This window comes from Argentina anserina, chromosome 5 (genome assembly GCF_933775445.1).
Source record: "Argentina anserina chromosome 5, drPotAnse1.1, whole genome shotgun sequence".
Taxonomy (NCBI): domain Eukaryota; kingdom Viridiplantae; phylum Streptophyta; class Magnoliopsida; order Rosales; family Rosaceae; genus Argentina; species Argentina anserina.
The window spans coordinates 12,992,622-13,004,842 of record NC_065876.1 but is presented as its reverse complement, the minus strand read 5'-3'; the positions used below and the strand labels follow the sequence as shown (position 1 = coordinate 13,004,842).

The window sequence follows — 12,221 nt, the reverse complement described above, 5'->3', positions numbered from 1 at the left end:
TGGATTATATATATATTGTATAAATGGTAAATATGTACGAATATATATAGTTTGTTATATAATATACTGTTATGATTTTATTGTGATTATATTGAGCATGCGATTTGAATTGTACAATATGATGTGAGATTATTGTACGTGATTTTTAACATTGAGATTGTTAAAATGTGAATTGTCTTCGGACCTGATTTTTGGTACAATATGATGTGAGATTATTGTACGTGTTTGGCAAATCGGAACCTAGCCTTTGGCCGGGCGAAAGTTACGATACAGTTAGAGCTCTAGTCTGTCTGCCTTAGTACTGCATGTGAGGTAACGGGTGGTTATCTGCTCATGGGTACTCAGTTTATTTTGGATGTTGGGTAGCGGGTGGCTATCCAATATCAGCGGTGTATTACGAGAGGGGTAACAGATGTGTACCAGCGTTCTTGGTACCCGTATTATAAATGCATTGGGTAACCAGAAGGGTTACTTAATTTTCTCATGAGCGTTTCATTTCATATTTCTTTGGGTCAACCAGATGGGCTGACCAATGACTCATGAGGGCATTTATATTTGTTGTTTGTGATCTTTCGTATATTTTGATATGCGAATTATATTTTGATTTTACTCATACGAGCTATAAGCTTACCGGGTTTGTGTTTACAATCCCGGTGCACCAATTCGATGGTGTAGGGGATAATTCTGCAGGTGCTGATTAGTGGGGGTTGAGTGACGACTACAGAGGCTCGAAGTCGTTCATATCCTACTTGTGGTGAGGTTTTAGCGTGGATTTGTGTGTGAGAAGTTGTGTAATTTCATTTGTGAGATTTGTGAGGATTATTACATTTCCATTTTATGTATGGATTATAAATTTGGGTTGTAATAATTGGTTGACTGAGTTGTATTGAGAACTCAGAATTGATCCGCTGTTACACTTTAATGATTTCGATTTATTTGAGATTATTTGGTGTTTAACGACTTTAGAATTTTGAGTTTTTAAGCTTGAAATTTTGGGGTCGTTACACAAGCAAAATAATCTTACCACACTCACACTTTTGTTAAGAGTATTTTTATTGGGTAAATTCCTCCTATGGTACCTGATGTTTGGCTACTTGGACAATTTGGTACCTGATGTATGAAACCGGACAATTTGGTACCTAAAGTTCTCAAATTTAGGCCATTTTGGTACTTATGTCAATTTTGACCATATTTTCAGGGTTATTTCTGTCATCTTATCTCAACTTTACTTCATTTTTTTTATAATACCTCCAAATTGCCTCTAAGTTATCACTAAAAATTTGATAACTCATCCACTTAGTATCTGTGATGATTTACGTATATAAGTTTTCATAATGTAGCTATCAATCTAAATTAATCTTAATTATAAGTAATTAAAATTTTTTTGATAAAAATTACAATTGCATAAAGGCAATTTATTTCCTTTGCAGAAAATAATTAGGATACAATAAGTATATTAAGAAAAAAATTTATTTTCGATATATGCGAAGTAGATGCTAAGTGGAGTAAATATATCAATTTAATTATCTCCAAAGAGAGGCAATTATAGGAAGAAATGAAGAAAAATGTGAATTTAATGAGTTTAGGACTAGAATGACAGAAATAACCCTGAAAATATGGTAAAAATTGATAGAGGTACCAAAATGTCCTAAATTTGAAAAATTTAGGTACCAAATTGTCCGGTTTCATACATCAGGTACCAAATTGTCCAAGTAGCCAAACATCAGGTACCATAGGAGGAATTTACCCTATTTTTATTGGTCTAGGTAATGTTTCCTGTGGATTGTCCGGAAAATAGGAATTTTCGTAATACACACTTCTGCCGACGATACTTGGTCGACTCTGTAGGCAGTTCTACATATACTAACCTGACACGGATACGCAGTTCTCATTTCCCTCCTCGTTTCCCAATCCCAACTGAACATCACCAAACCTCTGCAGATTGGCTCCGTTCTACATTCGACGACCCACCATGGATTCTTTTCCCAAGTCTTTGAATCCACACAAACGTCTCAAAGAAGAGTTACTGTTCTGTCTCTCAAACTCGCATCTTTTTCGATAGATGTTGTTTGATCCTTTTTCTCTTATCATTATTGACCGCAATTTGAATTTTCCAGATTCGTCAGCAATCTGACTGGATCTTCCATGCTCGAAATCGCCGTCATCACCACACTAATCCCTGTAATTCATTCTCATTATTTTTTCTAGTTTCATTCAGAAAGATGTCATCTTTACTTTCATGTGTGTATATATGTATCTGATGCTATCTTACTTTTGATGCTTTCAGCTTGTGTTCCTGGTGCGGCGATTAATGGGTTTCATGCGACCTGCTGATGGTAAACTCTTTACAATCAAGTTTCTCCTTTTTTTTTCTTTTTTTTTTCTGATCGTTTCATCGAAATGTAGGAGATTTATGACATGCATATTTCATGAAATTTTTTGTTATTGCTGCCACATTGCCATTGTTTTCAGTTTTGTTGCTGTGAACTTGCTTTAATTGATCATCGTGTCTCTTCTGGTAAATGAGCAGAATGTTGGGTCTGTTTATTTGTTGATTTTGTTGTTTTCGAGTGTTTAGGGATAAAGATTGGAGACTTAGGCCGTGTGGTAGAAATTGACTTATGACATTGAAGTAAAATATCGTTTCACTTCAAGTTTTGATTTAGCCCCATGTAATATGCCTAGTTGGCTGGCTTAAGGTGTTTGTTCATGTATTAGAGTGTCGTGTCTCTTATGAATAGCTTAGAAGGCCAACAGATAAGTTTTTGATGTTTGGTAATGAAGTTTTATAGATTGTCACCCAACTGTCGTACTGGTGCCAATTAACTACCATGTTATAGTCTTCACATTTATGTTATATATAGCAGCAGATTTTTGGCTGCCAGAGGTTCTGAAACCTCCATATTTCATTCCCCACTTCTTTATTTCGTGCAATGCGTGGGGTGCACCATGATTTGGTACATTTCTATGCCTTTGCATGTACAGGATAGATCTGGGCTTGAAGGAGAATTTAACTTGACGTACATTTCAGCCCCTTTTCTAACCACTTAAGTTTTTAGTCTCTAGTATTCGTCTAATACTTGTGCACTAAAAGAAAATTGGAAACAAGATTGTGTATGTTGTTCTAGATATGGTTAACTGAGGTATCTTACTTGCCCGGTCATTTCATATATTCTTGAAAGACCCTCATTAAAGTAGGTCTTACATTACTCTTCTCGTGATGGCCATCTGGTAAAACCATTCTCTTGGAAGGGCGGGTACATGCCAAGTATAGAGGAAACAATCATTTTAATTCAAGTTTGGACTTAATGAATATGGACGACCTATGCCTGAGTATGATGATACATATAATCAATCAAGTGTGCAGTCATATTTGTTCTTGCCCAGGTGTGGAGCTTACCTGGAACGCTAAAAGGTTACCTAATGCTCCCAGTAAATATCCCACCTAGCCAAGGGATTTTAAGATTATATATATCTCTGGAGTTAAATCAATTGGCTTTTATGGAGCACCCTTTGTACAATCTTTTAGTATAGTCTCTTTAAGCATGTCATCTCCCCAGACATAACAATTGATTTTGCCATGTTCGGACTTCTAAGAGTGATTTCACTCGGAATTCAGTGGGTTGTTTACAAACAGAATCTGAAAGTTGCGGTTGGATTGAACATAATATGGTAGGTTTTTGTGTACAAGCTTGTACACAAGTATAGGGAGAAGCGGCTGGGCTTGGAACACTTGATATTTTGTAGTCTAATTAGCTAAGTAGCACGGACACGGACACGAGTGTCCGTATTAGACACGATTCGATACGTAGATACAGCATATCAAAATGTTTTTGGACACGGACACGTGGTTGACACATTAATTAAATATTATTTTAATATATATAGGTATTAAAAATTGAAATCTAAGTTATATAGTTTCTTAATTAAAAAAATTTAAACAAAGATTCAAACCAATTACTAAAATATTGACTTTTGAGGAAAATCCGACTTTCTAAAAATAGATTTTGATAAATTTTCAAGAATTTTTTTTATTAATATAAATTTTAAACTATCTGGATAGCTATATCTATTAAAATGTGCATCAATATACAAAAAAACAATTCAGGAGGAATGACTAAGGAGTTCACATCTCCTTGGAGTAACCAAGGTCCGAATCACACTGTGCAATTTTGTGATTTTATTGCATGTGCGTGTCCAGATTGTATCCAAGCAAGGATACGCGTGTCCGAAATGTATCCAAACAAGCATACGCGTGTCCGGCGTATTTGAGCGTATCCGAGGCGTATCGTGTCCGTGTCGGACACGCAATACGTGTGGTGTTACACGTGTCCGTGCTACATAGCTAATTAGTGAGGCTCAAGTGATATGTTTTTGTAGCCATCTTTCTAGAATGAGATAAATAGGGTTGTTTCAGAGTCCTTTGAGGATAAATTAAAGGGGCTATATGGTTTCGCTATAGTTGACCCTAGGGAGTTTCAGAAATGTTGGGTAGCTTTTTTGGGGGAGGTGCTGCAATTGAATGGGCTTTACTACAGTGAGTTCTGTAGCAATTTAGTGACTGCATTTGTGTAATTGAAAAAAATGAAATGGGACAGTCACTTTTGATTCATCCTGAAGACGAGACTCATGGAAATTGAAGACTTAGGTCCATAAGTTTGGTTTCAGCCTCAATAAATAGATTGAGAAAGTTATGTTTATAAGGCTCTGAAAGGTCTTAATGTTCTCATACATCTTTACTGTTGTATAGACAGGTTTTAGATACATTTTGGTGGCAAATGAGTTAGTTGTTAAGTTTTTCAGATTTGCTTGGTTATAGTGCTCTAGTACAGCTGCGCTTTGGTTGTAGAATGGCTCCTGGACTACCATTTTGCTCAGCTTAATCGGAAATTCCCTCCTTGCGTCTATTCATTTACTTTACCTATTTATTTATTTATTTTTGAAAACTAAAACTAAGAAAAAACAAAAAAGAACTGCATCTAAGAAATTCAAGTTGTTGTTTTGCCTTCCTGACTCAATGAATCCTCAATAGCCAAATATTCCCTGAAGTTGTGTAATTAGAACAAACGCTCTGGTGCTGACTGCTGAGGTATGAATATGAAAATTCTTTCGTGACAGTTCAGAGACTTAAGAAACAAAGATTTAGTATGAATGAAATCAGTTTAGCAGCTGGAGACTCGCAACCTTCCTAAATAATATGAAAAATTCGCAATCTTATGCGACTCAGCTTTAGCTATGTCTGCACTACCACTATATTTTTTATTGTATTGTCTAATATTCATTTGGGTTGTGTTTGGCAATATCACACAAATCTTAATTTCTTAAGTTTTATTATTCATCAGCATAAGGCCATCGAAGATGTATATTTTTTGTGAATTAATGCAGCTAATATGTATATTTTTTGTGAATTAATTCGTGTATGATTCGTATAACGTAGTTGTGACATCGAAGAAGAATGATGATGCACAAGTCGGTGCTAACAGTTGGCAGGCTTACATGGCTGCACTGGCTGTGGATTTTCTATTCATTATGGTTCCCTTCGTCTTATTTTTCACTGTAAGTGTCGTTTGACTCGAGTTAAAAAGAATACTATGTACGCCCTAGGCGTTTATTTGTCTGAGTAATGTCAGGTTTTTGTTTTCAACCATTGGTTGTATTCAGATTCTATATCTTTTTGCCTTTCATCTTCAAGCTTCTGGAATCAATGTCTTTGCTCATGTTCTTGGTGTCTATTTTTATGTTCTTTTTCTTATTTGAATCTTCTATGTTAAACTTAAATTCTTCTGTATGGATGTACCTAGTTTATTTAATTTGATTATAACTCATTACAGGTTTTAGCAGAATGGATGTATATTTGGGCAACGTTGCTGATATTGATAGTTGTATTCAGCGTGGCAGCCAGAAGGTACAGTATACTAGATCACACTTTGTAGGACAGCATATCATCTGATGTTTGTTGGTGTACCATTTTAATGGGGGGAGGTCATTCATGTGGCAGAATTCAATACTCTTAGATATTTTCATGATTGAAAGATTCTCAATACACATGGCTTTCCCTATAGTATCCGACACTCGTTTGCTTGCTCTTGAATACAGTTGCGGCACCTTTTCTACTTTGAAAGAAGAACCAGAATCTGTTAGGAAACTCATAACATCACATAGGGTTGCAACGGTATGCCGTCTCACTTTGGTCTGTATAGTTTATGTCAGTTCGATTAGATTTTACTGCATTATTTTCAGGTTTCATGTGTGAACAACTTATTCCTGCAGATGATGCTGACATGCATATGCATCTTGGCCGTTGACTTCACAATTTTTCCTAGAAGATATGCTAAGACTGAGACTTATGGTACTAGCTGGGTAAGAATCTACAAGTGATATTCTATTATATTTTAGTTTTAACTTTTAAGTGCTGTTTTTTTTCCTTTAACTTGTTGAATTATGTTCTCTGTAACTTCTTGTGTCTTGGATTTGGCTAGAATTTGTTTAGTCTCATCTCTAGTTTATAGGGGGGGCGGACCCTCAACTCCTTTTCTCCAGTGATTATTTTAATAAATTCGTTTGAAAAATTAAACATGCACACAGAATGTGTATAATGTGATTTGTGTCTAGTATTAAATGTATCTTCCCTTCTGTGACTTAGATTGCCTTATTCAATGTGTGTATTCTTGTGATGTTCTATCTTCTTGGAGGTGCAGTTCTTGTTTTAAGCATAAATATCTTGTACATGAGAGTATACTCATTGATGAAAAGAGATTATGGACTTTTAATGAAAATGTTTTGACTGTTGGATCTGTCAGATGGATCTTGGGGTTGGCTCATTTGTTGTGATAAACTCATTTGTGTCTCGGCAAGCACGAAATCTATCATGGGCGTGAGTCATTTATAATTTTTAATATTGTTGTACTTTTAAATCTAATTATGATGGCTCTCGCTCTCTCTCTCGCTCTCTCTCTCTCTCTCTCTCTCTCTCTCTCTCTCCCTCTCTCTCTCCAATTATATATTCATTTACTCTTTTTGCTGTCTACATGATGGGATATTATATTATATCAATAAAGCACAGCAGTTCCTCCTGTGGTAGTGAATATATGGCATGTAGGTGATTGGTGTTTGTTGTGCACTTGCAGGAAATGGAAGGCTGCAATAAAATCTACTACTCCATTAATCATCCTTGGGTTTGCTCGTACTTACTCTACTGCTGGCCTAGACTATCAGGTAGGTTGATGTTAGCTTGTCATTAGGATAACAGATATATGCTGAATAATTAGGTAGCAATTCACATGTTATGAACATGTAATTGTAGTTTTCTGAGTTGTATCATGTCTATTGGAACTAGAGTCTCTTGCTGCAAATTCTGATTGTGTAAACAAAGGTCTTTCGTTAAAAAAAAAAAAACAAAGGTCTTTAAATGTAACGTAAATGAAGGGGGAACTATTTGACTTGTCCCTACTCCCTACATAATATGGTAAAATATCAACTGTGACTGATTTTGATGCTGTTCAGTCATACTATGATGATCATTTCTCCAGCAATGGAAATGAAAAATGGTTACAACCAGACTTGAACTTTGAGGTTCAGGCTTTTGAAACATAATAGCTCTGGGTGGAAATAGCAGCTCCAGTTCGTAATGGCATTGTGACCATGTCCAATGTTCAACCTAGCCCATTTAGAATAAAAAAATAATCACAACTATGAGTGTCTGTTCTGTTGCATTGTATTTAGACACTGATGACACATAAAATGTACTCTAATTTGTGTGTGGTTTTGGTCAACTATTATTTTATTTTGATTAATAAACTGTTATACAAACTTTTAATTCCTCTGCATTCTTTTTCCGTATTCTGCAAGCTTGTTATGTGTCTGTTTTCTTATGCTGATTTGTTCTTATGAGTTATATCTAGGTTCATGCAGCTGAATATGGAGTACACTGGAATTTCTTTTTCACAATGGCTGCCATATCATTTCTTACATCCATAATCAATGTGCCCGCACAATATTCTGGAATTCTCGGTGCACTAATTCTAGTAGGTATACTTTTGGTAACATTGTTTAAGCAATGCCTTTGGAATACCTTCTTATAAGCTTTCCTGGATTTCTCTCCTTCAGGTTACGAGGGTTGGTTGGTGCAGGGGTTGAACATGTATCTGCTGTCTAATGAAAGGGGAAGTGATATAATTAGCCAAAATAAGGAGGGATTGTTTAGCATATTTGGTAAGAGTTCTTAAAGTTTAATATCTTGTATATTGAACTATGCTCTCTTTAATTTTGACTTTCCAACCAAGTTGAGATATGGACATTTATTTTAGAAACTCTGTACTTTTTCTACTGATGAATAGAACCTCATTACTAATATAACATTCAAGTCATATCTTTGTCACTAATAAATCTCTTGATTTCAGACTAAAATAGTGATGAAATGTATAAACTTTATCTTGGACATAAATCAGCATAGGTTGGATGCTGGTGAATATTGTAGTATATCAAGTCATTCCGAAAAGTAAACATTGTAGCACATTCCATTTATATATTAATTTTCGTTAGGATTAAACAGCTCAATGATTGACATCTCATCTCTTGGTCATTATACATAGCGTTGATGGTGTTATGACGAGCAGACCAGATATATTCTAGGATGTGCGATCTCTATCATACATTTGCCATTTTCCTTTTTCCTTTTTGGTTGGGGGGAGGTAGTAATTGATTCTAGGAGCAGCTTGTGGTTCAGCTGTTTGGCAACACCATGGTTTATATGAATGCTTTCAAAAACAACGGTTATGAGTGCAGATTTATAAAACTGTTGTGTCAAATACTGTTCCAGGATATTGGAGCATGTACCTTTTTGGTGTCCAGGTGGGGAATTTTCTGTTTTTCAGTAACCATTCCTCTGCGACAACGAGTAGCAAGAAATGGACAAGGAATAGAGCCGCAATACTATCACTTCTGTTTTGGTATTCTCTATGCCAAGACATATCGTCAAACTCCTGTTGGTAATTGATTCTTTTGTGTGTCTGGTGATTGATTCTCTTTTGAGTCTTTTTCATTTCAGGCTAGTAACTTTGGTTGCAGATAACTATGTCGAGCGAGTTTCCCGTAGATCGGTACTTATACTTTTATCTTTACTTAAAGTGTTTGAATAATGAATACTAATTGTGAGGAAACTGAGTAAATACACTATTAATGCAGTGCAACCTTCCATATGTTACACTGGTATTGGCTGTAAATCTACAGGTTATTCCCTTTTCCTCCTTTGATTTAGCTGGAATAGTTTCAATGCCATTGACTACGTTTTTCTTGAATATGAACTTTGTACTGTTTTGGGGTGCATGTGTTTGCTGGGGTGGTAAGACAACTGACTTCTCATTCGGGAGGTCATGTGTTCAAGCCCCATCATGGGTGGGGAGGGGAATATGGTTTAATAAAACATAACAGAATTTGTATTACAAGTGTTATTGTCCTGGTGTCTTGGACTTTTGAGTAGTTGGACGAACTTAAGTAGTGGATTGCTGGTTGATTGGCATTTATTATTGTGCTAGGGTTATTTGAGTGAGTAGATAGATCTATCTATGCCTTCCTAGGGTCTGAAAATATTAGCTGAAGGGGTCTGGGAAACTGAGTTGAATTGCAACATATATTGCCAAAGATATGGAACAAAAAGAGGGTCATCCATTGTGAAATTTAAGTTCCTGTAAATGTTAATGATTAACCATTCCTTACTCTTTGGGGTGGTCGTATTTGTCATTCTTTTTCTGTTTATCTTTGGTGCTCCTCAACTGAAAAAAAAAAAATATATATATATATATACAGGCCGTTTCAGGTGCGGACGTCCCGAATCCGGCGACGGCAGGCCGCAACGGCGCGGCGGACCAGCACAGCCGCACTACCCACCTCCCGTCTGTGCCGGTCGGAGCTCAATCGGCAACCTCGCGATTCTAGCCGCCATGGGTCGCCGATGGAGCTCTGACTGGCACAGACGGGACCGCCGAGAGGTGGGGAGTGCGGTTGTCATGGTCCGCGCCGCCGTTGCAGCCTGTCGTCGCCAGAATCGGAGAATCCGTACCTTACGTAAGGTACAGACGGCCGCACCTGAAAATTCTCCTATATATATATATATACAGTCTCTATCCAGAGTGAAGCTTCACTCTGAAATTACAGAGTGAAGTTCCAATTTTGACACACTTTTCGGTCAAATGTTTTCAGCATAAGTGATTCAATATTGAAGTATGTTATTCAAGATCATCTCTACAAAATTTCATCTAATTCGGACATCGTTAAGGTATTGAAATTAGATTAAATCAATGAATGAATTAAAACTGTTCAACGTGAACTGTTTGTGTAAATCTCAATTTTGAAAACACAAACAATTGTCAAATTAGATGAAACTTTGTGGAGATGATCTTGAATAACATACCTAAATATTGAATCACTTATGGTGAAAAAATTTGACCAAAAAGTGTGCCAAAATTGAAACTTCACTCTGTAATTTCAGAGTGAAGCTTCACTCTGGATATATATATAGAATGCTGAAGATAGATAAAGTCTCTTTCATTCAATATTGTAAATCTCCTGCGTTGAGACTCACTTTGAGAATCAGATTTATCCTTTTAACAAATTGCCATCCATCTTTCAGGGTCTGGCAATAGGTCTGGTCTCTGATGATCTCCCTGCAACCAAAACATCAACAATTGAAGAAGCATATAACCGCAATTTGCTAGCGATATTTCTTCTGGTAAACTAATATATGTGTACTGTAACAACATCTGTTAGCTTTAATCTCTTGCTCAGAATATAATTTTATTTTTCCGTTTCAGGCAAATTTGCTTACAGGTCTGGTAAACTTTTTGGTGGATACCCTGTTTGCATCTTCAGTCAAAGCACTTTCTGTAATGATTGCCTACGCATTCATGTTAACTTTCATTCCTGGATTGCTAGACTTTTGCGGCATCCGATTTAAATTTTGGTAGGGCAGCTTGTAGTTATTAATCAATTTTGTCAAGGACGCACATAATGAAATCGTAAAGAATTTCTACACCATGAACGTAATTCCACCTTTGTTAGCATTGTGTTTCCTGACCCCCTAATACAGACCCGAGGTACGTTACACTGATTTTCAGATCATATACCTCCTGTCCCTCTTCAGACAAGGTTGGTGAAAGCAAATATGGGTGTTAGATTTTACGTGTTCTTTATAATTGCTCTAGTTCCGTAAGGGAATTCATCAGATTTGTTCCATCACCAGAGAAAATGGTCCTCATCCTCCAGATCATCGCTGGCCAGCAAAATTAGGCGGAAGGTGCAATTTGTACGCACATGAAAACGCACGGTATGTTGCCTGTAACCATATGCCATCGATCGGCCAATTCTAGCTAGGGCTCTCTATCCATACAATGACAAGTCATGCATTGATTCCGGTTGTACATATGAAGCTTTGACACATTAGCCAAAAGAAACATGTCATTGGGGTCTAATTTAACCGGTAAGACGTGTACTTGTTCAAGAGATAAGCGAACTGATGTGATGATGCTCACATGGATTAACTTGCAGAAAGTTCTGACAGACAATTTTGGACCATGGTCCAAGGGAGAGACCATTTTCCTTCCATATGTCTTAGTCACTTGGAAAAAGGTAAGGCTACGAGTTTCCAAAATGCTGATGCCGGATCTTGCAAATTGTAGTCTCTGTTTTTCCCTCTATAGCTGCCGTGCAAACCCCCTTATGGATTATAGAACAAAGATAAAGTTTTATGGTAAAAGTACCTAAGCTCCAAATGATTCTGCAACAATGGTGGTTCTTGGGGGCGAGTTGTAAGCTTTTGATGTCTGGATTTTAATCTCAATGGTAAAATGTTAAACATATTTAACTAAATTACGTGGTATGTGGCAAACATATTTCATGTATCTAAATTCATGGTGTGACATAACTAACAGAGCATGGGATAATAGATATAAGTGAGGATTTGTTTATGTATCTGAATTCTGAAAGAAGTCTACTCTTATATCATTGTTTTCATTACTGGATTTGGATCAGTAATTTGATCATTAAACTCAAGAAGGATGTTATCTTGGCATGATGTGAACTTGTAGATCGAGAAGATAGAATAGAGAAAAAGCCTTATATTAAGCTACACAGCCTGAATGATCGACAAGACTTATCACTCCGCTTTCTATCTTGAATTCAACATCTGAAGCTGGTGGTTTTTTTTTTTTTGAAGAATAGATTCTGTC

The 12,221-nt window shown here is 36.4% G+C and overlaps 1 protein-coding gene across 1 annotated transcript; it reads left to right on the top strand.

The window, feature by feature from the left end:
• The first annotated feature begins 1,908 nt into the window (after positions 1–1,908).
• LOC126793783 (uncharacterized protein At4g17910) lies at positions 1,909–11,071 on the top strand. Its single transcript, XM_050520406.1, has 16 exons — positions 1,909–2,022; positions 2,118–2,181; positions 2,288–2,336; positions 5,438–5,556; positions 5,832–5,905; positions 6,097–6,172; positions 6,271–6,360; positions 6,801–6,874; positions 7,128–7,215; positions 7,902–8,028; positions 8,107–8,211; positions 8,819–8,948; positions 9,047–9,098; positions 9,184–9,228; positions 10,628–10,726; positions 10,809–11,071. The coding sequence occupies exons 1-16, from the start codon at positions 1,973–1,975 to the stop codon at positions 10,959–10,961; spliced, it is 1,395 nt and encodes a 464-aa protein (XP_050376363.1). The 5' UTR covers positions 1,909–1,972; the 3' UTR covers positions 10,962–11,071.
• Positions 11,072–12,221: the final 1,150 nt, after the last annotated feature.